The sequence below is a fragment of the Eupeodes corollae genome, chromosome 2 (genome assembly GCF_945859685.1).
Source record: "Eupeodes corollae chromosome 2, idEupCoro1.1, whole genome shotgun sequence".
Classification (NCBI taxonomy): Eukaryota; Metazoa; Arthropoda; class Insecta; order Diptera; family Syrphidae; genus Eupeodes; species Eupeodes corollae.
The window spans coordinates 56,572,232-56,595,942 of NC_079148.1; the positions used below are offsets into that span (position 1 = coordinate 56,572,232).

The 23,711-nt window shown below is 30.7% G+C and overlaps 1 protein-coding gene across 1 annotated transcript in view; it reads left to right on the top strand.

The window, feature by feature from the left end:
- The window catches only part of LOC129945837 (protein trapped in endoderm-1), a 64,928-nt gene that overhangs the window by 37,057 nt on the left and 4,160 nt on the right, over window positions 1-23,711 (top strand). The window contains exons 2-4 of the mRNA XM_056055771.1: window positions 22,201-22,297; window positions 22,415-22,560; window positions 22,701-22,801. Of these exons, the coding sequence (XP_055911746.1) occupies window positions 22,213-22,297; window positions 22,415-22,560; window positions 22,701-22,801 (332 nt within the window). The 5' untranslated portion in view covers window positions 22,201-22,212. The remainder of the gene's footprint in view (window positions 1-22,200; window positions 22,298-22,414; window positions 22,561-22,700; window positions 22,802-23,711) is intronic.

The window sequence follows — 23,711 nt, forward strand, 5'->3', positions numbered from 1 at the left end:
ATCTATATCTATATTAAATAAGCAATAATGAAAAAAATACATACAAAACCTTCTACAAGGAAAATACGTCAAATCATGTCCGGGAACGTTCCCGAAAGGACCGTTCACGAAATGACGATTTCAAATAAGAGCGCTTTTTGATTATACGGCAGCCATCTTAAATCCGATCTGAATTTGTCAATAGGAACATATTTGAGGTTTCTTTGTTATTTCAAGTCGTATAAAAGAATTTCATCAATAATTAAATGTAATAAATACGTTCACGGAACGAAGGACTATTGATGTACGCTCTACGAATAATGAATAGAAAAGTAGTTAACTTTTGGATATAATTTATTTGACGAAAAATACTCTGACATCCGGCTTTGTTATTGTCCTCTTCCTCAACTGACGTTTGACACCGAATGGCTGGATTTACTCAAAATTATTTTTGATCGATTATCGATATGGTCACTGAAATGACTTGTGCGGTATTGGACAAACTATTTTTGCATTTTTATAGTTAAAAATAAATAATCTTTTAGTATTCTCTCTAAAACTACATTTTGTATGAAAAATACGGTGTGTTGAGTAATGACCGGGGTTACATACCTTAAATTTTTCAATTATATTTTGGACTTTTTGTTGATAATTGTAAATAAGGACGCGTTCCCGAAATGATTTTCTATGCATGTGTATTGATTTCATTTTAAATTAACCTTATTAATAAATTATAAATTGTTCTTCGGATGTGGACTACCAACGGCAGCGTATGATAAGCTCATTAAATTCAGATCTTGACAGCATTGTTCAATGGGGATTCAAAAACCGTGTAGAATTTAAGGCTTCGAAAACTCAATGCTGTCTACTGTCGCAAAAGCGTTACCCTCCCCAATGCCACTATCCATGAGTGACTTGCATCGAGGAGACTGAACAGCTATCAGTCCTAGGTACGTGCATTACAAACCACTTATTGTGGAGTGATCACATATTTGATATCGCCAAAAATGCTGCTAAGTGTTTAGGTTTTCTCCGACGATGCAAGAAGTTTTTTTTACCCCTTCTGATCTGGCTATAATTTATAAAGCCTATATTCGTCCAAAACTTGAGTACGATTCCCATATTTGGGCAGGTGCTCCTATAACCCACTTGAGTCTCTTGTACAGAATTCAAAAGAGAGCTCTAAAAATGATAGGTGACCATTGTCTAACTGAAACTTTTGCATCACTCAAGCACCGTCGTAAGGTTTCATGTCTCTCATTATTCTATCGCTACTTCCATAAGCAATGCTCTAATGATATAGCCACTTGCATTCCTCCCCTCAAACAATTCAACCGTAATACTAGTTCTTTTAGGAATGCCCATCAGTTTACCCTTGAGCCCAATTTCAGAGATTCTTTTTTTAGTCGCACTACACGAATGTGGAATGCTTTACCAGACTCAATATTTCCTACTCATTACAATGTGCAGGCATTCAAAACCAATGTGCATCGGTATCTCCTTTCAAATCCTATCCTTCCTTCCTAATTACTCGCACTGTGTATAATCATTATAAGGGTATTCATATCCCCTTCAGTGCGCCTAAAATATATAAAAAAAAATATTGTTTGATGGACACACAAAACAGGTTAGTTGTAAGTTTTTCAATTAAGTAAAGATTTATAGCATTAAATTGCTAGCAAAACCAATTCTGCACCTTGGTGGTTGTGAGCTATATGTATCTCAAAAACTTGACGTGATAGATTGATGTTTAAGTCGGATTCGAATTAAAGCCATCAAAACCCTTAGAAAAAGTATAATTTAATTGCAATCTATATTACCGTGTTAACCAGTGCTTGTAAGTAAAATAATTTTTTGAAAATTAAACACAGAAATTATGTTTTTTTGTAACATAACACTTTGCTACAGTTAACATTTAATTTAGAAGTGATCTAGCAAATGCTGTAGCTATTGTTGTCTTTGTAGACAAAATTTATAATACTTGAAAACATTGGTGGACTTCAAAAATCTCAAGTTATTAAAAAAAAACATATTGTGTAAATATTGTCTTGTATTTTCTAACCAAATTAAAAATTTCTTGCAGTTTTGAAAAAAAAATATTCAAACTTATCCAAAAAAAATGTGTGTCTATTTGATTTTTTGTTAAAAAAAAACATACCCAGTGAATTTTTGTGAATGAAAATATAATTTAAACATTAAATCTCACCATCCGAATTTTGAACTTTCTTGGACCTGTTCTATCAAACACATTAAAACATCAAACCACTTGAACTTTAAGATGTAAAAAGGGTCATTTAAAATGTTTCAAGAAAATCGCAAGATGCAAACAACAAGTAAAAGCTCAATATATCTTTACACATTTCAAGAAGAAAATGCACTACTGGATACCACGAACTTAATCATGTACAGAACATATGTATGTAGTTCAAAGTAGCAATGTGTTGAATGAATTAGTCTCATACAAATATTTACTAAATAAGAAACTTCGTGTAAGATTTCAATTAAATTGATTGAACCATCTAAAATATTTATGGAAATACCAAAAGGGAAGAAAATAAATCGTACTTACTTGCTTTTATGATAAAAGTCCTTAAAAATGAATCCTTTGAATTAAATTCAAGACAAAAATGATATTTCACAATATGCTTCAAAAACTCTAAGAGCAGTTTTCTGTTTGCTATGTTTCTATGCATATTTTAAAAACTAAATTTTGTTTATCACTTTACGTCAAAACTTTACAAACTTTGTTTAATTTTATTTCTCGATTTTTTAAGTGTTTTTCGTTGTGAAACAAATCACAACGAATTTAAAAAAATATACAATTTCTACATTTTTCAAATCCATTTTTTACAATCTTCCTTTGTTAAACTACTTCAAAACTTTCTCGTTTTTGTTTGTGCGTTTATTGTGGTGACACATTTCTCTTCAATAAAATTTACAAGATTTAAACATTTGATTTCAACTCATGAGAGTTTAATAGCGTTTTGAAAAATATTTGTTTGACCATGATCTACACTACTGTGCAAACATTTTGTCACCTTATTGTTCATATTCTTAAAGGCAAATTCTACAAATGCACTGCTTTTACAAAAACAATAATGATTTCAGCTGTGCAAAACATTTACAACTAGTGACCATTTCTATTTGCTTCTCATTTTCATAACACTTAATCTGATTTATTTTGAGGTTTCTCAGTTTATAAGTGCAGTTTGATTTATTGAGAGAGTTTTAGCCGGGACTTTGATCGATAAAACGGTTTTTAAGATAAATTCTTTTTAAATTGGAAAAAAAGATGTTATTTTAAAAATGGCGAGAAATAAATAATCATCGGATGTAAAATTCATAATTTTGAGTGATTTTAAAAAAGGGGATTATAAAAAGAAATTTCAAAGAAATATTCCATTCACAAATCAACTATTTGAAGAATCATAAAAAGTGGAAAGGTGTTATGCCATCATAAAAGAGGAAGGTCTCGAAGCACCACAGAAAAAGATGATTGAAAAATAATAAGTTACTTCCGTAGAAACTCAAAGGCATCATCCAGGGAAGCACAAATTGGACTTATGTTAGCCATTAACCCTATCACCTATCAGACTTCGCTTTCAGATAGCAAAAGAGGCATTTATTTTGGCTTTTGCGAAAACTCATATAAATTGGAGTCACCAAAAATGGGGAACAATCTTGTTTTTAAACGAATCAAAGTTCATTATGCACGGATCGGGTGGAAAACAACATGTCAGGAGGCCAAGAGGTGAGAGGCTAAATCCAAAATACACTAAAGGGACGGTCAAACATAGGTGTGGTTTAATTTTGATCTTGGGCTGCTTCTGTGGCGAAGGAATCTGGCCAATTCAACAAGTGGAGGGCATAATGAAGTATGAAGACTTTGTAGACATCCTTTGCAACACTACGCTGCCTTATGCCCATTGTGAAGAGAAGTATTAGGAGCAACTTTTGTGTGCACAAAAATGACCTATTTGCTCGAATTCAGAGGCAGTGGAATGAAATTCCAAAACACAGTTATTAATCACTTTATAACTTTGATGCCCAGAAGATATACAGACGCATTGTAAATAAATAAAGGGTATGCAATTAAATATTAACATTTCCTTGCCTTGAAATACGAAAATAATTTGAAATTTTGTGAGAATTGCACAGCAATTTTCCCAACTATTTAAGTATTTTGTTATTTACTTTTTGTTTAAGTGAAGAGTGTTAATTTGTTTAACAACAGTTATTACGTAATATCGAAAGAGTTAAGAATACAATAGAATGAATTTTGCTGTTCTAAACAATTTTTTATGAATAATGTTAGAGTTTCTAGTTGCAAATATTTTGCACAGTACTGTTTATTTTCCAAAAGAAAAGATTTAAGAAACGAGGTTTTGTCGTCTTTCGTAAAATTGAATTAAAGTACCTCATATGGAACTGTAATGATATATAAAAACCTCAAAAATTAATAAAAAACATTAATTTGTAACCGTTCTTTAATCCCCATCAAAAATTAAAATGGAAAAAGTCCATAGTATTTTCCAAGTTATTAGTAGAAAAACAAACTAGAAAACTACAGAAAATAAACTTCGCAAAAATGCAAGCAAATAAAATTTCAAAAACAATGGAAAAACTTTTTTATCTTCATGTTAATTTTATTTAAAACATCGATTTTCTTATAAGAGTAAATTTAGAATTTTGATTATTTATTTAGTGCGTTTTTTTGGTATTCCATATATAGTACAGTGAGAAATTGCCAACGAAACGATCCGCAGTAGCCAGATTTTTGTATTTAAAATTTGGTACTACTGAAAAAAGATCTGTCAGAATAATAATAAAACACACACAAATAGAAGAAATTTTTGTGAAAAACAAATGTTAAAATTAACTTAGCAGAAAAATAAACTAACATTAAAAAATTGACAATTTTCAAGAAAATGGAAGAGAGAAAACATCTGGAAATTGAGATTCTATAAAAAAAAGTTCATTTAACAATTTCTTCAAGGAGGGGGTTTGTTCGTTGATTACTACATTAACATGTGGTGTTAAAGCGAGCATAAAAATCGCTTCAATTCTGTATATACCTGAATCGAGTTGAAATGAGCTTGATTTAACTCGATTTCCGTCGGAGATCGGAGTTGAGTCAAAATTTGCGAAGAAAAACCTGTGTGGAGGAGTTGGTTTTACAGATAATGCGTTATGGTCTGTTTATTTTCATGTTTCTGTACAAAAAATAGTTTTGTTTAATCAAATTATATGGTCCATGGTTTAACACGAATCAAACTATCTCACTTGCACTTCACACATCAAAAATGTCGAAACACCATTTGCATTTTAGAAAGTGATGTCATACTTAATCATTTTTAAATCCTCTTGTGTGGTGGAAACACCATGAAGATTTATTTAATCTAAACTGAGATAAACCTTTGGTGAAAACATAGCAAAACTTAATTATCTTTTCTCTTGCAAAATAACCCCAGTTAGTCCATTTTCATTAACAAAACTAAATAATATCAACAGCAACAGATTGATATTTTTTCCCCAATAAAAAACACATACATAATTCCAAATGCACAACTACTCAACGAACACAGCCATCGAGATACAAATGCAATATCAATCGTACCAACATTTGAGAACGAAATCACATAAGATTCATTCGAGACTAGTATACATGTCAAAAACCAATCGGAAAATTCTACTATACTATGGATAGATTTTCCTACAAAACACGTTTATTGCAAAGTAATAGTTATAATTATAAAAAAATATTATAAAGTTACATAATTTTCTGCGTAAAATGTCATCGATGTTGCAAAGTCAATCTCTTATCAATATTTTAACCATAATCATTTCACAAAAATTTAAATAAATAAATCTGGAATCCTCAAAACCACATTAAAAAAGCATCTATGTAGTTATATACCCGTACATATGGAGGGTATTATTTTGACGAAAGATCCCCTCATGTTGAGCCTCTGTACTTTTAAACTTAATTACATGAATGTGCTCTACGAAATGTACATTATCGACACGAAATGAACATCTGCATAAATATGTTTGTACTAAATTTCATGCGGTTTCTTTGAGTTGTTGTGTAAAGTGTTGTTTTATGTTGTGAACATATGTACATACATATGTATGTTTATAGGTACTTGTAAAATATTAATGATCAAAGTATATGTTTTATTTTCGTAACTTAAAATTTAATACTTTACACAAAATGCGTCGTTTTACGACACAATAAAATTTAATATTTTTCCTTGGAACATTATAAACACACAATGCAAAATTCATATGTACTCGTACATATATTATTTACACTATAAACATTATCTGCGATATAACATCCATAGATTGTATTAATCATCTAAATTGAAAAATTGTATTTTTAAAAGTCAATAAAATGGGGGGTGGATGATCAAAGTCAATCATGAACAATAAAGGGTGAGTGCGTAGATAAAATGAAAATAGTGCATCAAACAACTGAAATAGGAAGTACCTATTCATTTAATATTTTCTAGACGGAAGTGTTAATAAAAATGTATAATATTCCAGTTGAAATAGATCATGAAATGTTTATTTTTATTAACATGCAGCCCAATTGATAGAAAATTAAATTATAACAAATATTTTACAACTATTTGTTAATGTTTGTTTTTTTTTTTTACTGCTGATCGGTGATTTTTATTTCGTGCAAAATACTCCTTGAAATTTTCATGTCCATTTTTATTTTTAAATAAATGTTAACTTTGAAAAATAGTTTTAATGTTTAGTTTAAGTTAAGTCCGACTAAACTCACTAAATACAGTATTGTTCAGTTAAAAAAAAGGGAAAGACCCGCTCTTACGAACAATTTTATACGTGGGTTAACATTTGTTTTCAACAACTTCGTTAAGGTAAATGGGGCTCATCTAGATGTTTGAATTCAATTTTGTAACATATGCCTATTAAATATTGCAACAAACATTTGGTCGTAGTTTAAAGGTGTATACCAGTGTGTCACTTCAAAAAAAATTGATTTTTAGGTTCATTCAATAGTTTATACTTTCAAAAATATACAAGACTAGCAAACCCGGCGAACTCCGTTTCGCCAAGAGATGGCTTTGTTTTTTGTAACATTTCGTTTGGGAATTAAAAGATGAAGAAAAATTATTATTTGTTTTGTTTTATATTTAAAAAGGAACAATTTTATTTCATTTCATGAATTCATTTCGATTACAAAAATGAAGTGTAATTTATTTGAATTTCTATAAGTTAAAAATTAAAGTGAATCCAAAATTAATACTGAATCAAAGCGTTATACTTGTCCGCAAATTATCCGTTTCATTGTAGTGCTTTTTGGTAAACCACATTTTTTTGTTTTTTGGTCTGACGTTAACACAAACTAAGTAGATGCTTTCCCAACTTGTAAACACGCAACGTATAGCTGCCCATGTGAAAAAGAATGATTTTCTAAATTTATCCCGCAAACGCTAAGCGATTGGCCTTGGGACTTGGTAATTGTCATTGCGAACTCAAAACGAACTGGAAATTGCAATCGTTCAAAGTCAAACGGAAGATCAGTCGGAATCATTGGTATTCGTGATATACATACATTTTCACCTGCGTACTTTCCGTTAATAATAGTTGCCTCAATCAAATTCGGCATAAGTCTTTTCACCGCAAGTCGAGTACCGTTTCAAAGTCACCTTGGATTCAAATTACGCAATATCATAATAGCTGAACCAACTTTGAGTTGCAAGTTATGTGGTGAAAATCCTCGTTACTCCAGAGAGTTCAAAAACTCCGTTGGATAATTTACTACATCATCTTGATTTGTTATGGAATCTACGGATTTGTATGTCACCAAATCGCCAGCGATTTTTGATTGAATGGTGAAATGCAGTGCGTGTAAATCATTATTCGCTGCGGCGAGAATTTTTCGTTGACTTAACCAAGCATAATTCTGAGAATTCTCACTAATGTTTGGGAAATGATTTTCAATAAGACCTAATTAAGTGTCTAAAAATCGGAAAAAGTCGTTGGTAAAAGTAATAAGTCTAGTTGTCGCATCAACTGGCACTTTTCCATATAAAACAGCTAACAATTGTTTGGAAAATTGTGCAGCACTTTGATCATTTTGAACGTTTCTACGTTATTCCACATAAGTGATGCCTTCAGGCAAGCATTCAATTCATCTGCAGGCGTTCCACGGGGAATTACTTTCAACGTCTGCCTGAAATCGCTTGCCAACAATATACTTCACCGCTTTTGTTTTTTTGCTTTTCCTGCTATAAACCTCACGGAATCCTAGGGCCTAGACTTTTCTAACGAAATACCGTGGAAATCGGTTCGTGCGTTCCGGAGTTATAGCGTCAGGAAGGAAAACCCGACATATTTTTGTATTTTAGATTGTATCTTGAATAGTTCTTGAAGGGCAGCGTTCTAAAGAGCTTCAAAGCAATATATGACAGTCTACAGACTGAAAATGCTTCGGAGATATGCATTAACTTCTCAGAGGAAGAGGAAAGTGTATTTTATGGGCCAGGCATTGCAGATCAGCAATTTCTATGCTTAATATGCTTAATTTGGCAAAAATTGATAGTTGATACTTTAAACGTGTTTTGCACGAAATCACATTTTTCAAAGTTGCTGACATCATAACTCAACTAAAAATTAACTGATCGGCTCAAACTTAAATTGATTTTTCTTCAAAATATTCAATATACAATAACCTTTTCTTCTTAATTGTTTCAAACTTTTCAATTTTGTAATAAAAAAAGACACGTTTTTGCCATTTTGTTCATTTGTGATATTTTTTAAAAATCGTTGTATAGGAAATGCCTTCAACTTTAATAATCTTTTTGAATTTTTAACTTCCCATAGGAAGTTATTGTAATGTGTCCGATTTGACAAATTGAAAATTTTAACATTACTCGACGTTTCAAGGTCCGTAGAGTCGAAATAAAAGATTTTTATAAAGATGTCTGTGCGTGCGTGTGTACTGTGTACGCACGTCCGTACGTTCGTTGATAGCTCAAGAACCACAAGAGATATCGACTTCAAATAAATTTTGTTATGCAGATAATAAGGCAGAAAGATGCAGAAAGGGTTCTCAAGAAAATTGCATGGGTGTTTTTTTTTTTTGTACCATAGCAGTTTAAAAAAAGGTGACAATTTTGGTTAACCCTGAATATCTCACGAATCAATAACGCTATAGACTTAAATTTTATATTATATATTGCAACGTGATACCAAACCAATATATTTTTTGGGAAAAATCCAATTAACAATTTTTTTTTATTAATCGAAAACAACTGAAAAAAATGTGTTGAAAATTTTAGATGATTTTATCTCCAAAATAATTTTGTGCAACGAAAAAAACGTTTTTAACATCTGATACAGTTTTGAAAAAAATCAAATTGACTAAAAAAAATGAATACAAGTTGGTAAAAATTGATTTTCGACTCAAATATCTCTTCAAAGCTTTGAGATATTATCCTTAAACTACTTTTATCTTTTAAAAAAATATTGTTGTCAACATTCAGTAAAACTTTGAGAAAAATTGAATTGACAGTTTTTTTTAAATATTTAAAAACTTGAAAGAAAATTTAACAAAAGTTCGTAAAAATTGATTTTCGACTCAAATATTTTTTTCAAAAACTTGAGATTATGCCTTCTAACTAATTTTATTTTATAAGAAATATTGTTTTTCACATTTGAAAAAATGTTGAGCAAAATTCAATTGATAGTTTTTTTTTACAAACAATATAAACCTTAAGAAAAATGAATACAAGTTGGTAAAAATTGATTTGCGACTCAAACATCTTTTTAAAACTTTGAGATATTATCCTTAAACTACTTTTATTTTAAAAAAAAATATTGTTGTCAACACTCAGTAAAATTTTGAGAAAAATCTAAAAAATCAAAACCTAAAAATAAAACAATACTAAAACTTGGTAAAAATTTACTTTCGACTCAAATAGTTTTTCAAAAATTAAAAATATTGTCTTCAAACTCATTTTATTTCACAGAAAATATTGTTATTGATATTCAGTAGTTTTTTTTTAAATGCAACAGTCCGTTTTTTCATAAAAAAATAAAATCTACAAAAAATGGTACGCAAATTTGGTAAAAATTGATGTTCGGTTCTTGATATCTCTCAAATAAATTTCATTCATCGAATTAATAAAAATTTAATAAATGCTACATAAATTGGTAAAAATTAGTTTTCGACTAATAAACTATTTAACAAAACTAGATTTTCAAACTAAACTATTTCTTGATATGAAAAATATTGTTGGTAATTTAAAAATGTTTAAGAATAATTCAACTGACAACTTTTTTAACCCAACACGAAAACCAACAATTTTTTAAGCAAGACAAATCGATGGGAAGTTATCAGTGTGGGTCGCATCCCAGCCTCTTTTTAATTTTAGCTACTGATTCGGCCGGAATTATGTCAGAAGTTGTGAAACTTATTTTTTGATAGCTTCGAAAAAAATAACTTAAAATATATGTAGCTGAAAATATACCTTTTTATGTCCAAAAAGCTTAAAAAAATTCTATATATAATGGGTTTTATTTCACTACCTGTTCCAAGTTTGATTTAGTTCTGGATACAAAATTGACTATAATTTATTTTTAAGAGGTTAACTTGAGTTAAACTCTGAAAGTTTGTTGATCTTATATAAAGTGAATAATGTTTATTTATTAAAAAAAGAATAGTTTAAAAATTGGAACTGGTAAGACGTGCGACATTATAATTGCTCTTGCAGCTTACTTAAGTGCTTTTTTTTCTTAGAAAGATTAATTAAAAACAAAAGAACTATATCATAAATAATTCATACTATTTGTAAAGGAGGCACTCTGCGTGCCGTCCCAGCAGCCGTGGAAAGTAAAAAGCAAAACTCTTTCACTGCCAGAGCCAGAGGCGAAACATTGTTTGGGCTTTGATGATGTGTCATGTCATGCATGATTCATGAATATTGTCGCCCCCTATTATAGTCTTCAGACACGACGACACACCCAATGAAATTAAAACAATGAAGAACGCCATATCCCCATCTCAAGCTCCAGCTCCAACCACAGCTATAGCCACAAAATGGAAATATTTTTCACTCCTTTAAGTTTTAAGTTGACTCTTTGCGTCTTCATCAACATCAAGCTAATAAATTAAGGTTAGTGTACCTACTGCAATGCGTGTTTGTTTTGCTCTGATTTAACGATAAAGTGTAGCATGTGGCATGAATGCATATTGTACGTAAATTCTCTGCACTCTGCACACTGCAAAACGCGTGCCACCTCTTCCATCCCCCATCTAGATGTTTATAGTATTATAGAAGATGATATAGATTTCAACGCAAGCAAAACAGCTCATAAAGTCGCTGCAAATTCAACAACAACTGCAGCAGCAGTAGCGCCTAAGAGGCTGTGGCACACAATAGAGAGTAATTATGAAGGCCTTCTTAGTTCTTTTCAGTTCTACAATTTCATGGCTTCTTTCTTAGGTCTTAATCGGTGAGATTAAGAAGCTAATTTACGACACAGACTCCCTAGGGACATAGGTCAGTTTTTGCTCTCGTTTTGTTGTGGAATTGCGATGATGTGCGGACTTGTGGATACTTATTGTATACAATATGCATCAGGGTGGATAGACTTGATGCAGTCACTTATAATAAAGAAATAAAATGGAAATAAAAGATAATACATATTCGTACAAACTTGTCGAGATCAAAATACACAATAAATTGAACATTTAAGTACAATTGATTTGATCTAAATAAGTTCAAAATAAATAAAATGAAAAAAGTTATAATTTTACGCTAAAGAATCAAACGAGTGACAATTATTATTTAAAATTACTTTTCTATGTAATGCGCAAAAGATTTAACAATGGCGTACATTTTTTTAATAATAAATGGGCAGGTTCAAATAACATAAGGGACTTCATTTGCAGTCAACTTCATACTTTGAACGTACATTTTGACCAGGGCAGTTAGTTTTTCAAGGGACATAAATTTCAAATGCTGAACTTTAATTCGCAAATCTTTAAAGCTCATAGGACAAAAAGTAACAACAAAATTACTGTCTTCAAAACACTCCTCCGACAAGCTACAAGTCCACCACGGTTTGTATTGTAAGGAACTATTAGTTATTTCTTTTCCAAATTGACAAGGCAGCCTTTTACAGAAAGCATTAAATAAAGTTGTGCAGAAAATAAATAAATGATAGAGTAATAAAGTTCATCTTTCAGTTGAATGAAAAAACATGATCAACTGTCATTTTGATAAAAGTAGACTTGACTTAATAGTTAGGGAGATTATTCTTGGCTTACTTTCCAGTCAAATTTTCATTAAAGTTGCCTTAATTGGAAGGTAATTTTTTAGCAGCTGGCCAATCAGATAATAGAAATTTCCAAACTTTCAAGTCTCTTATGTCGTCAGAACCTGCCCAATGTTGCTTAATTTTTTTACACATATAATTTGCAAGTAAAAATTAGGGACGTTGCGAATATTCATCAGCATCCGCATGCGGATGTTTTTCAACAGTTTTTTTTTTTAAATTCGAAAAATTGCATAAGCCATGAGCAATAAAAACGACCCTTCCACCCTTAGTAAACATTTTAAATTAAAAAATCTCGGTCCCAAATAGGCGACGGCAAAAGCAACAACAAGTCATATGCAATGGTCACAGATTTGAGGATATAAAAGCTCTTACTAAGTGGCCAGAGGACAAAATTTATTTTTATATATTAAGTGAAAAATTGATACAAATACAGAACAAAAATGACGCCACCAACAAAATCTGGATCTATGTATTTTAATTTAAATAAAATGATCCTGACAAGTCCGAATCCAAAATATGTCGTTAAACATACTCACGAAAAAGACGCACGACTTCTTCGTTGAAAATTCCGAAGGGAGTTAGCATGTTACCGAAATAAAAAAAGACTAGAATTGGATAATAATCCACTTGATTAGTGGAAAGTCCATCAAACATTCTTTAAAAGGCTCTCCAAAGTTGCACTGAGGTATTTATCACTTCCAAAAGCCAGTGTTCCCAGCGAACAACTATTTAGTGGATCTGGATTAATATACGATCCACTAAGAAACAGATTACAGTCCGAGAAGGCTGCAATCTTGCTTTTTATTAAATATAACTCATCCATTTTTTAATTTAATTATTAAACGCAAAGATTATCAATACAATTTTCTATTATTTACGGACTTAAAATAGTTTTTATGTAATAAATTCTAAAATCTGCATCCGCATACGCATCCGCGGTTGTGAGTCTCAAAAAATCCGCTTCCGCGGATGTCAAAATTTATACATCCGCAAAACCCTGGTAAAAATCGTATACATAAGTGAGTGTAAAAATCGAACTTTAGTACCGCAGGGCACAACTACTTTGAGAGAAGAGCCCATGATGTACCAGTGTAAGTTTTTGTGAAAGTAAGACATGGAACATGTTTTAAGTGAATTTTTACTTTATAAGTCATTAAAGACTCAATTGCATTTTTTTCGAAAACTAAGAGCCACCAAAAATCAACTTGAAGATAATATTTCTTAACCCTTAAAAACTTATTTATACTTATTTTAGAAACTTGCTTCGTTTTGGTTAAAAAGAGTGTTTTTAGATGCATGAGAAGTTTTGGTATAATTATAGTTTATCTTTTGACAGTTGTAATGTCAAATTGCGTTGATATTTCTGTTCAGTACGGTTTCGCAATTAAGCTTGAAATTTGTAACTCAGAACAGCATGTTCAAACTGTGTAAATTTACTTTAAACAAATAAATAAGTTCTCGAAATTCATAGAACACTTCGTCCGAAGAATTTAGACAAAAGATGAACCCTTTTTGGTTAAATCTATCTATCGAGTCATACTGATTGATATTTTTCAAAAAATTAATTATTTAAAAATCGACCATATTTTATTTCAACAAGAAGCATCAATGTCAATTTTAAGAGAACTTATTGAAAGAAGTAGTCCTGTAAGCATCTTGCATATGAGCTACGAACTGCGAATTGTGGATGTTCGCATATTTTGACTTTTCTTTCACATGAGTTTTATTTCTATTCGCAGACAGCGAAGAATTGTCAATTTATAATTACCCTTTTCAACAAACAAAACAAAAGTGGTATAATTTTGAGGTTAAGTTGAGTGTGAACAATTTATTCGTTGCAGTGTGGATTGTATGTGGAACGCGAATAAAGTTTGACAGTTCGTAGCAACCACACTGCAATTCGTTACTACCAAATTATTTTTACAAAACGTTCTTGTTTTAGAAAACAAAATGCAAGTTTTATTATCCTAACATAAGTGTCAATTGTTTTCTTATAATTTAAATGTGTTTTTGTTTGAAATTGACTTTTTGAAATGTGTAAAATCACGTTTGTTCGTTCATTCGTTGTTAGCTTTAATTTTGCGAATTAAGACTTCTCGATGAATTTTAAAAATGAATTTCTTTTGTTTTCCATTGTTGTAATTACAAAAAAAGTGGAAAGTCAGTTTAAATATTTCAAAGAATGACGTTAATGATACAATTATGGTATCGACAGTTTTTTGTACAAAAAATAAGCCCTGCGAACTATAGTACTAAAAATTGGTACAAATTTATTTAAACTCGAATATCTTTGAAAAAAAAATACATGTACAAAACATTGTTGTTAATAGTATTTCAAAAGAAAAAATCAAATCACATTTTTTTTTAACAAACATTTAAATCCTATAAGAAAATAAAACGAATATCTCAAAAAAAAACTCTTTTTATCCAATTTATTGAGTAGGTACAGAATTTTCGAAGTTCTTTAAACACAAGTTTAAAATTATACAGCTTGTTACAAAAAATATCCTTAAAAATTTCTTTAAAGCACCACTGGAAAATTAGCAAAGATGTATTGTAAATTGATGAAACACTTTTACTTCTCATTTTTCAAATACATTTTTTATAACATTTTGCAATTTAACGTTATATATACTATACATTTAAGATATTAAAAAAAAAAACACTAGAGGCCTATTTTATCGAACACTTTTCACTTTGCAACTTTGCAAACAAAATAATAATATTTATAACATTTTGCAATTTTACGTTACATATATTTAAGGTATTTTAAAAAATAGTTCACCAAAAGCCTTTTTTATCTACCACTTTTCACTTTGCAACTTTGCAAACAAAATAATATCCTGCAACGTAAAATTGCAAAGTGTTTGTCAAAATTTTCAAAGTAAAAAGTCTTTTCAATTTGTGATTTTTCAGACTTTATTTGCAAAATGAGAAGTAAAAGTGTGCGTATAAAATTTCATACAAAAAACCTCCTTAGAAGTAAAAGTGTTTTACCGATTTAAAATTTTAGTTTTTAGATATAGCTGTCATCAACGTCAATTTATCCATCTCAAATGCACAAACCTTTTGAAGCCATGAACTTGTTTACTTACTCAGTTCTTTGAAAGAACCCAAACAAATGATTCGTATTTTGAAAAGTTTCAAAGTGAATCTTAGACTTTTTTTATTAAGATCAAATAAGCATTAAAGAAATTTGGTTAATCTAGCATGATACCGTCAACACATCCAGCTACCTAAGGAAATCCTCATTGAAGAAAAAAACTGCGAGGCTATGCTTGAACAATTTAGTGCCCAGCAAATGATGTTAGAGAGAAATTAATCAATGATTATATTCGACACTCGATGTGCTTCAAACGCCAGTTATTGAGCTCCATTCCAAGCTCTATGTAGTGTACACAAAAGTTGACATAAGAGTCTTAAACACATATTCCTTAAGCAAGTACATATTTTATTTTCATTTTTAATCAGCACGAATTCGATGGTACTTTTGATTAATCGAAAAGTGCTTTTTTTCGAAAATTAATTTCGTATAATGAAGTTATTTTTCAGTTTCACTGCTCTTTGGTTTTATTATTAACTTCTTCGTTTTCAAAATATTCTTTAAAGGTTTTCATTTTTTTATAAATTACGACAAACCCGCCTTGGTCTTCTTTGGCGCCGATTCACCCTTATAAACCCACTGTTTTGACTGTTGTTTGGTCTCTGATGTGTTGTGATGGATCCATGTTTCGTTCACGGTTACAAAACGGCGCAAAAACTTCTCCATATTGCGAAACCTTCCTGTGAAGTTGTTATACGATTGCGTTTGGGTCGACTGTGAGCAAACGCGGCACCTATCTTTCGGAAAACTTTCTCATGCCCAAGTAATCCTTCAAAATTGAAACCACTGAGCCATGCGAGATCCCTACGGCTTCCACAATCTCTAGCACTTTCAATCTTTGGTCGGCCAACACCATATCGTGAATTTGTTCGGGTGTAGAGACCTCAACTTGGCGTCTAGGACGTTCGGCATCTTCAGTGCTTATAACGAAATTCAGTAAACCACTTTTTTACCATTAAAATCGATGGTGCAGAGTGCCCATCGTATTTATCAAGCAAGAAATAATGCTTAATAATCACACGAAATTCACTTTATTCCATTTTCTCCTCAAATCAGTGAGTAGTCTGTTAAAAATAGCTGTCAAACATAAACTTACTGACGCATCAAGTTTAAATTTTGACAGGAGTCGACTGACAGATGCCTGTTGACAGGAGCTGTGTTGCTGTTTCAATAAAGAGGTCAGAAATTCAAAAAGTCACGGAATTATTGGCCCGCCCTCGTATCTTAAAACAGTTTTTCAAAAGGAACCTTTTTTTATATAAATTGTCAAATTTAATTTCTTTGGTAACTTCGTCTTTTTAACTACTATTGACTTCTTTATATTTAAAGCGGTTCATTTATTTCGTATTATTTAGTTTTCGACAACTTTTCAAAACAAACTCTTATTTGAAAATGATAATTTCTCTTTGCATATTACTAAAACGTTTTTTAAAATTCTAACTAAATTTCGCAAAGTTTATTGCTTAGAGAAGCAAAAAGAACAAATACTTCGCAAAAAAACTTTTCACTTTTCGGAAAAGATTTGCACCTTGCAAATTTAAGTTTGGTGAAACATATTTTGCAAAGATTACAACTTTAATGATTAATAAAATAAAAAGAAATGTACAGGAAATAAAGTATAGGAAGTACAGAAATGTGGAACATCATATTGATTATTAACCTACATGCCTAAGGAATCCTATATTTCCCTTAAAAAGCTACAATCGGTTAGTACATTCATAAACATTATATTTCTTTTGCTTCATTTGAGTAAATAAACACAATTGCCTTAAGTATAAATGTATGTTTTTTATTTTTGCCCTAACTAAAGTCTTTTTCACTTTCTTATCTTGAGTATACCTGAACGTACTTCAAGAAATTTCAAATGAGGTTATCTAAGCAGCGACAATTTTTAAGTGTCGAATTGTTTCACAACATAAATGCTATTATTATTGACATACTTATGAGTTTATAAAAAAGGTATTTTGCTATTTGTTTAGGTATTCTGCGCCATCATAAACATTATGCTTTATTTATTTAATTTTAGAATTATAAATCTCAATTTTGAAAGCACTTTAGATTCATAATTATGACGATATTCAGATGATATGTATGTAAATAAATGTTTGTCAAACTTGCATGTAGATGCTATGCTATTAAGCCATTGAAAATTGTTGTCTCTTGATTTTAAATTTATTTTGAACAAAGTTATCAAAGATGTCAAAACATCATTTGCCAACAATACCTACGACAGTCGCTCATAATTCAAGCCAAAATAAAAAGTGAACTCAGACTTAGTGATCTTTCATATGTCAAATAATTTGAATAGGATTATTGACAATCTGATTTAGCTAGTATCGATGCAATAGTATAATATCTTATCATTTTTTTGGCAGCTGTCACTCTCTGTCAGAAATGTGTATTTGACAGAGCATATATTGAGGCATTTTACTCAAGTGTTACCATAGGTTAAAATAGGTGTGTTCGATATGCAAACAATTTCACGATAATGTTACCAGGTTATGTTAATGGTGCGTACACATTGCTACTGTGTCTAAACATAGCAATCCAAAATACGAATTTATGTATCGGGCTTCAAAAGTATCAGGAAATCATTATAAAAATAGCTTGATTAATAATTAATTCAAAACACACTCAAAATTTCACAACAGAAGTGTATCAGAAAAAAGTATGCTCAACTTATTTATTATTCTTTCAACATCACTTCATATTTTAAAATATGTATTTGTTGATATTATTGATGCATCATATTTTGAGGACGGTATGACAGTTAATTTTTTCAACCTGTCGTTAATAAAACAAAAATAAAAACAACTGTGTTTCTCATAACTATAAATTTAACCAGACTAGATTCGTGTTCATAATTTAAAACATTTTTTAAACATTAAAACCAAAATAAACAATATAAAATAAATTTGAATAGTTTACATGCGTAAGTTATCAAAATGCAATTAATCACTTCTTATTTTTATTCTCATACAAAACAAAAGAAACAACAAAACTTCCCAGATAGCAAGATCATATAGAAATGCAGAGGTCTTATCCCTATGACATATTACACATTATTCATTCGTCTAATAACAGCCTTAGGATAGGAAAAATAACAACAACAAAAGTTAATTATGTGACACACAAAAAGGAAGTTCTATAGAGAGGCTTGAAACCAACATCCAGTATAATCGGAACTGTATAAATAACTCACTTTGTCGACATTTCCAACCTAATTAACATAAATCACCTTCCACTGCGTTGTGTCTCATATGAGCATATTTTTTGTACATCCGTTGCCCGAATATTAATTAATGCCCCGTGTAGCCATAGAGAATTTTGTTGAACTGACAGCTTGGTGGTTGTTGTTGCATTTTGGTTGCAACTTAATCGTTAGGCTATTATCAAGGGCTAGACGAAAAAAATGTTCGTGTTTAAATGTTTCGTCAATTATTTTGAAGTAACGTATGAAACAAATTTTGTATTGGGGTATTTTAATTATTAATATTAATAGGAGCATCAAGAGTTTTTATTAATTTAATGGAGTTATGACATGTTTAAGAATAGCATTCTATAAAAGTGTCAATTTGGAGCAATTATTGAGGTGATTTTTACGTGTACATTGTAATAGAAATAATTTCGTTTGCACGTAAGATTGAATATAAACGCATTAGAACTTCCTTTTAAATGTTAAACTAATAAGTAGAATCTTCTTTCAAAAAAAGGATTCCCATACCGGGAATCGAACCCGGGCCTTCTGGGTGAGAGCCAGATATCGTTTTTTTTTTTTTCAAATTCATTTTTATTTATTCAATCTTAAACCTATCCTAAAGCTAGACAAAAATTCATAAAACTAGCCTAATTATCAATAACTTACAACTAACTTAATTGTCCCATACGGACACTCTAAGCTAAACTATAACACTAATTACTAATGCCTTTCGGCCTTAAGATCTATTTTACTTCTATTTAAATTTTATTTGTTTTGTTTTTATTAGAAAATTTTGAAAAAACTAATATCAATAACCTTTTTTTATTTATTTTTACTTACAAACTACTTAAAATAAGGTCCTTAAATAAAACTTAAAAACTAACTTAAACTACCTATTCTACCTATAAACTACTTAAAACTAGAACAACCACAGCAGCAAATCTAACTATCTAACATTTTTGTTTTTCATACTTTGTTGTCTATTTTTTTTTTTTTTTTTTTTTTTTTATTTTTTAATCCATGTTTTTTTTATTGTTCTTTTTTTTATTATTTTTTTTTTTTTTTTGTATTTTTTGTATTTTTTTTTTCTATTTCTTTTCTTGCCACCATGCCTATTCTACTTAAAACTAAACCCTAAAACTATAAAACAAGTATGTAAGCCGGCCAAGGCTTAAAACCCCATCCCGACTACCCACTATCAAGTGCCGATTGAAGCCACCAAAACTGGTTCTCCTGCTTCACCCTATCAGTTCGGTCCCGTTCGGACACAGCCCTACTGAACCGAAGGAGCTCTCCTCCGCCTTGTGCCATGACGTCCCGATTGTACGGGAGTCGCCTATCTACGGTTCTTCGTCTGACGTGGTAGATTAACGGGACTGCCAATCTATCCTGTATCAGACCGCATTTGTCTAAAAAGAGGAATGCCTCTGGTGGAATGAAGCCGCTCAAGCGTGCACTCTCAAAATACTCGTCGTTCGGATAGAAAGCCCCGAAAATTAAATTGTTGGTCGAAGACATAGCTCTTGCAATGTGACCTCGAACGAGTTTTATCACGAAATTGTCAATTCTGTTGATTTGAGCCCCGTTGTATAGGACTTCGTTGGAATAGTAATGCACATAAGAAGATTCGGCTGTTCGATATAAGCCGGTACAGCGTCGTAAACACTGCCGCTCGAACACCCGAAACTTCTCCATCTGGGAAGGGGCAACGTTGAACCACACAGGACAACCATAAACGATCATTGGCCGTATGAGGGCCATGTAGCAAATTACCTTCACTCTGGGGTCAAGCCGACTGCTAAAAAACAGCCGTTTCGTCAGAGCGAAGGCTCCTCTAAGCCAGATATCCTAACCACTAGACAATATGGGATATGCAAACAATTTTTAAGTTATCAAACGATTCTTTTCTGGTATTAAATATTTTGAAATACACTACCAAAGTATTGAAACATTGTGCCTTATATTTGCAGAATTTTCCATAAACATAATTTAAAGTCCATTAATTTTTAAAATATTTAGATTTTTCAAAATAGTCTAATGATTAATCCTTCAAACGTGATGTTTTCAGAAGATCTTACCTTTAATAGAAAAGGCGTATTTTTTTAGACGTGGGGGTTTAAGCAAAAATCATATAATTAATTGTTATTGCCAAGAACTTGCCTTATTATAAAAACAAAGTTTGCCATTATGTTTTAAAAATGATTTCGGGCAAGTAGCCCGCCATCCGCGGCTCGAACAAGTTCCACCCAACGGGCCTAATTTTCAACCATTTTTGTACGGTAATTGGGACCGTATGGCAGAAATATTGTATCGCATATTCTCTTCCATGACGTCAATCGTGTCGGCCGTAGATAGAGGACTTCGCATAACCCAACAATAGTCCAGGAGTGTTAAATCACATCACAAGCCCACGACGCGAGATAATGCGCTCACCAAAAGTTTTCTTCAGAACCGAATTTTTCTTTTTGGTTATAAATTTGCACGATTTGCAAACGTTGTTCAGAAGTCAGTCTTTTCATAAAAAAATGGAAAACCAAATTAAGCATACATCAAGTGACAGGTGTCAAAAAGACCAACTCTTTAAAAAGTATTACCAGAATCAAAACCATACGTCTAAGAAAATGCCCATTAATTTCGAGACTTCTTAGCTCTGACGGATCTTGATTTTATGATAATAACAGCACATAGTTTTCAGTAATATTTTCTTGCAAAATACTGTTATTTTTACTAGACCAATTATTGTTGAACAAATTGTGTACCGTAAGAATATTATCCTGAAATCAATATCTCAATAATTTTTTGTTCTCAAAATCTTGCGTTTATAACATATTTTTTGAAAGTTCTGTATTTAAAAAAGGTTAATTAATTCATCCTAACTGAATAGATCACTTTATTTAATTCATTGAATGGCAATAATAAAAACATTTTTAATATCTACATTTTCTAAAAGTCCATTTTGAATGTCATTAAACTGTTACACTAAACTTATTTGTTTAAGATATCAAAACAATAACAGGAACTTTCATAAGAAAGTAAAAAAAGATCAATTTTTAACCGTGTTCGTTTCGAACGAAAAAAAATCGATCTTCCGATTGTTATCAGTATATATCGGAAATTCTTTTTAACCTCAAATGAAGTATTTTTCCTTGCTGTCAAATTCCATTGGAAAAAATTTTAATTGCTAGACATTAAACAGACGCATTACAATAACATACAAAAAGTATTTTTTGACATTGGACTCTTTTAATGTGAGTCAACATTTTAGATATTTAAAAATATTTGCCTCTCTTCCCAACTTCGTTTTGACTATGAAGTGGGAGCGAGGTAAAATGATAAGACGTCAAAGTGAGTCACCTCAAAAGAATGCGATGTGAAGATCCTCACTGATTCGACGGATTTAAATGTTTACTAAGAAGCTTCAATGACGCGCTTTTAAAATCTATCATATCACAATTATTACTTTTTAAGGGGATGGGTTTATATTAGAAATATGATTTAAACATAAATAAGCCTTTGCTTTTATTAACCAAGGCATTTTATCTCTTAAGAAAAAACGGAATTCCTTTTTTTAATAATTGTGGTTTTTATTTTCTTTTAGATTACACAAAACATGGAACGGGATGTGGTGTTTCCACATTCGGCAACGTTATTTGCAGCGATATGTGCGTGCATTTTTTCCGTTATTGGAGTTCTCGGTATGCGAAATATTTGTCATAAATTTCATAATCATTTTTATGAAATTAAATCTTTTTTTTTTATTATTGTTGAGTGTTTTTTTCTTTAATTTTATTTTGTTTGTTTACATAAAAAAGGCAACTTGATAACAATACTGGCTCTACTGAAATGCCCGAAAATGCGAGGTCACGCAACAACAGCCTTTGTCCTTTCACTTTGCATATCAGATTTACTCTTTTGTTCATTTAGTCTGCCACTTACCGCTGTGCGGTATTTTCAAGAGGTATGTTCAAAGGAAATGGAATTGGGTTTAAAAAAAACCTTTTTTTGTTTTATTTTTCTTTGCTTTCATTTTATTTTGGCTTAAGTAATGATTTTTCTTTTTGTATTTTTGTATTTCTTTTTCTTTTAATTTGCAAAAAGGCATGGACACTTGGAGACACACTTTGTAGGATATTTCCGGTTATATTTTATGGCAATGTTGCAGTGTCATTATTGAGTATGGTTGGAATAACATTAAATCGGTAAGAAACATTATAATTGCATATAAACTTCTTCTTAATTATAAAATCCTCTTAGACCTAAGATTCTCAAACCATTACCAAACAAAATAATGAAATCCTCTTTAAAATTGAAGAATGTTCTTTGTAACTTAAAGAAATTTCATAAAAACATGAGTGAAGCACAAAACCCAAAACTTTAAAATAAATGTTTTTCATAAATATTGACATATGCGACAGGTGACAATTTGTAAATTTACAACTCGACAGTTGTCAAAATCTGTTCCATAAAAAATTTGAAAATTTTATAGAATTATAGAAAAATACCCTACAGTTGTCATCTTTTCGGTTCTTAAAGAAATTGTCATGACAATGAAATGTCAATTATTTTTCCACAACTGTCAGGAATTTTCCGAAAAATGTATACTGACAATTCTTTAATGAAAAAATAAAAAAAGTACAATTTACATATTGACAACAAAAAATACCCAAAATGATAAACGATATTACTCTAAAGTGAAAGTGATGACGATTCTGAGTAAGGTCTCAGTGTATTATACATCAACATTTTAACCAAGAAAAACATATTTGTTACAAACTGTGACATTTTAAAATTGCCAGCGTTATGTTATTTCTTGCATCTAAACAATTGGTCGAGAAGCAAAGAAACAAAATGCAAAGGCTTTGTTCTATCTTTCATCGTTTTTCGATCTTAATACATTTCAAGATTATACAATTGTTTGAAATTGTCAAAGAAATATGTCAGTATGACAAAATTCTTATGACAAATTTCTAATTGTATTTTTCTGAAAGATAACAAACTGTCAACTTTTATGAAATGCAGATTTGTCACAAATATAGTGTGACAAATATGAACATTTTTTTATAAAATATGTCCCAGGTTTCAATTTTTGGTTTGACAGGAAGTTATTTA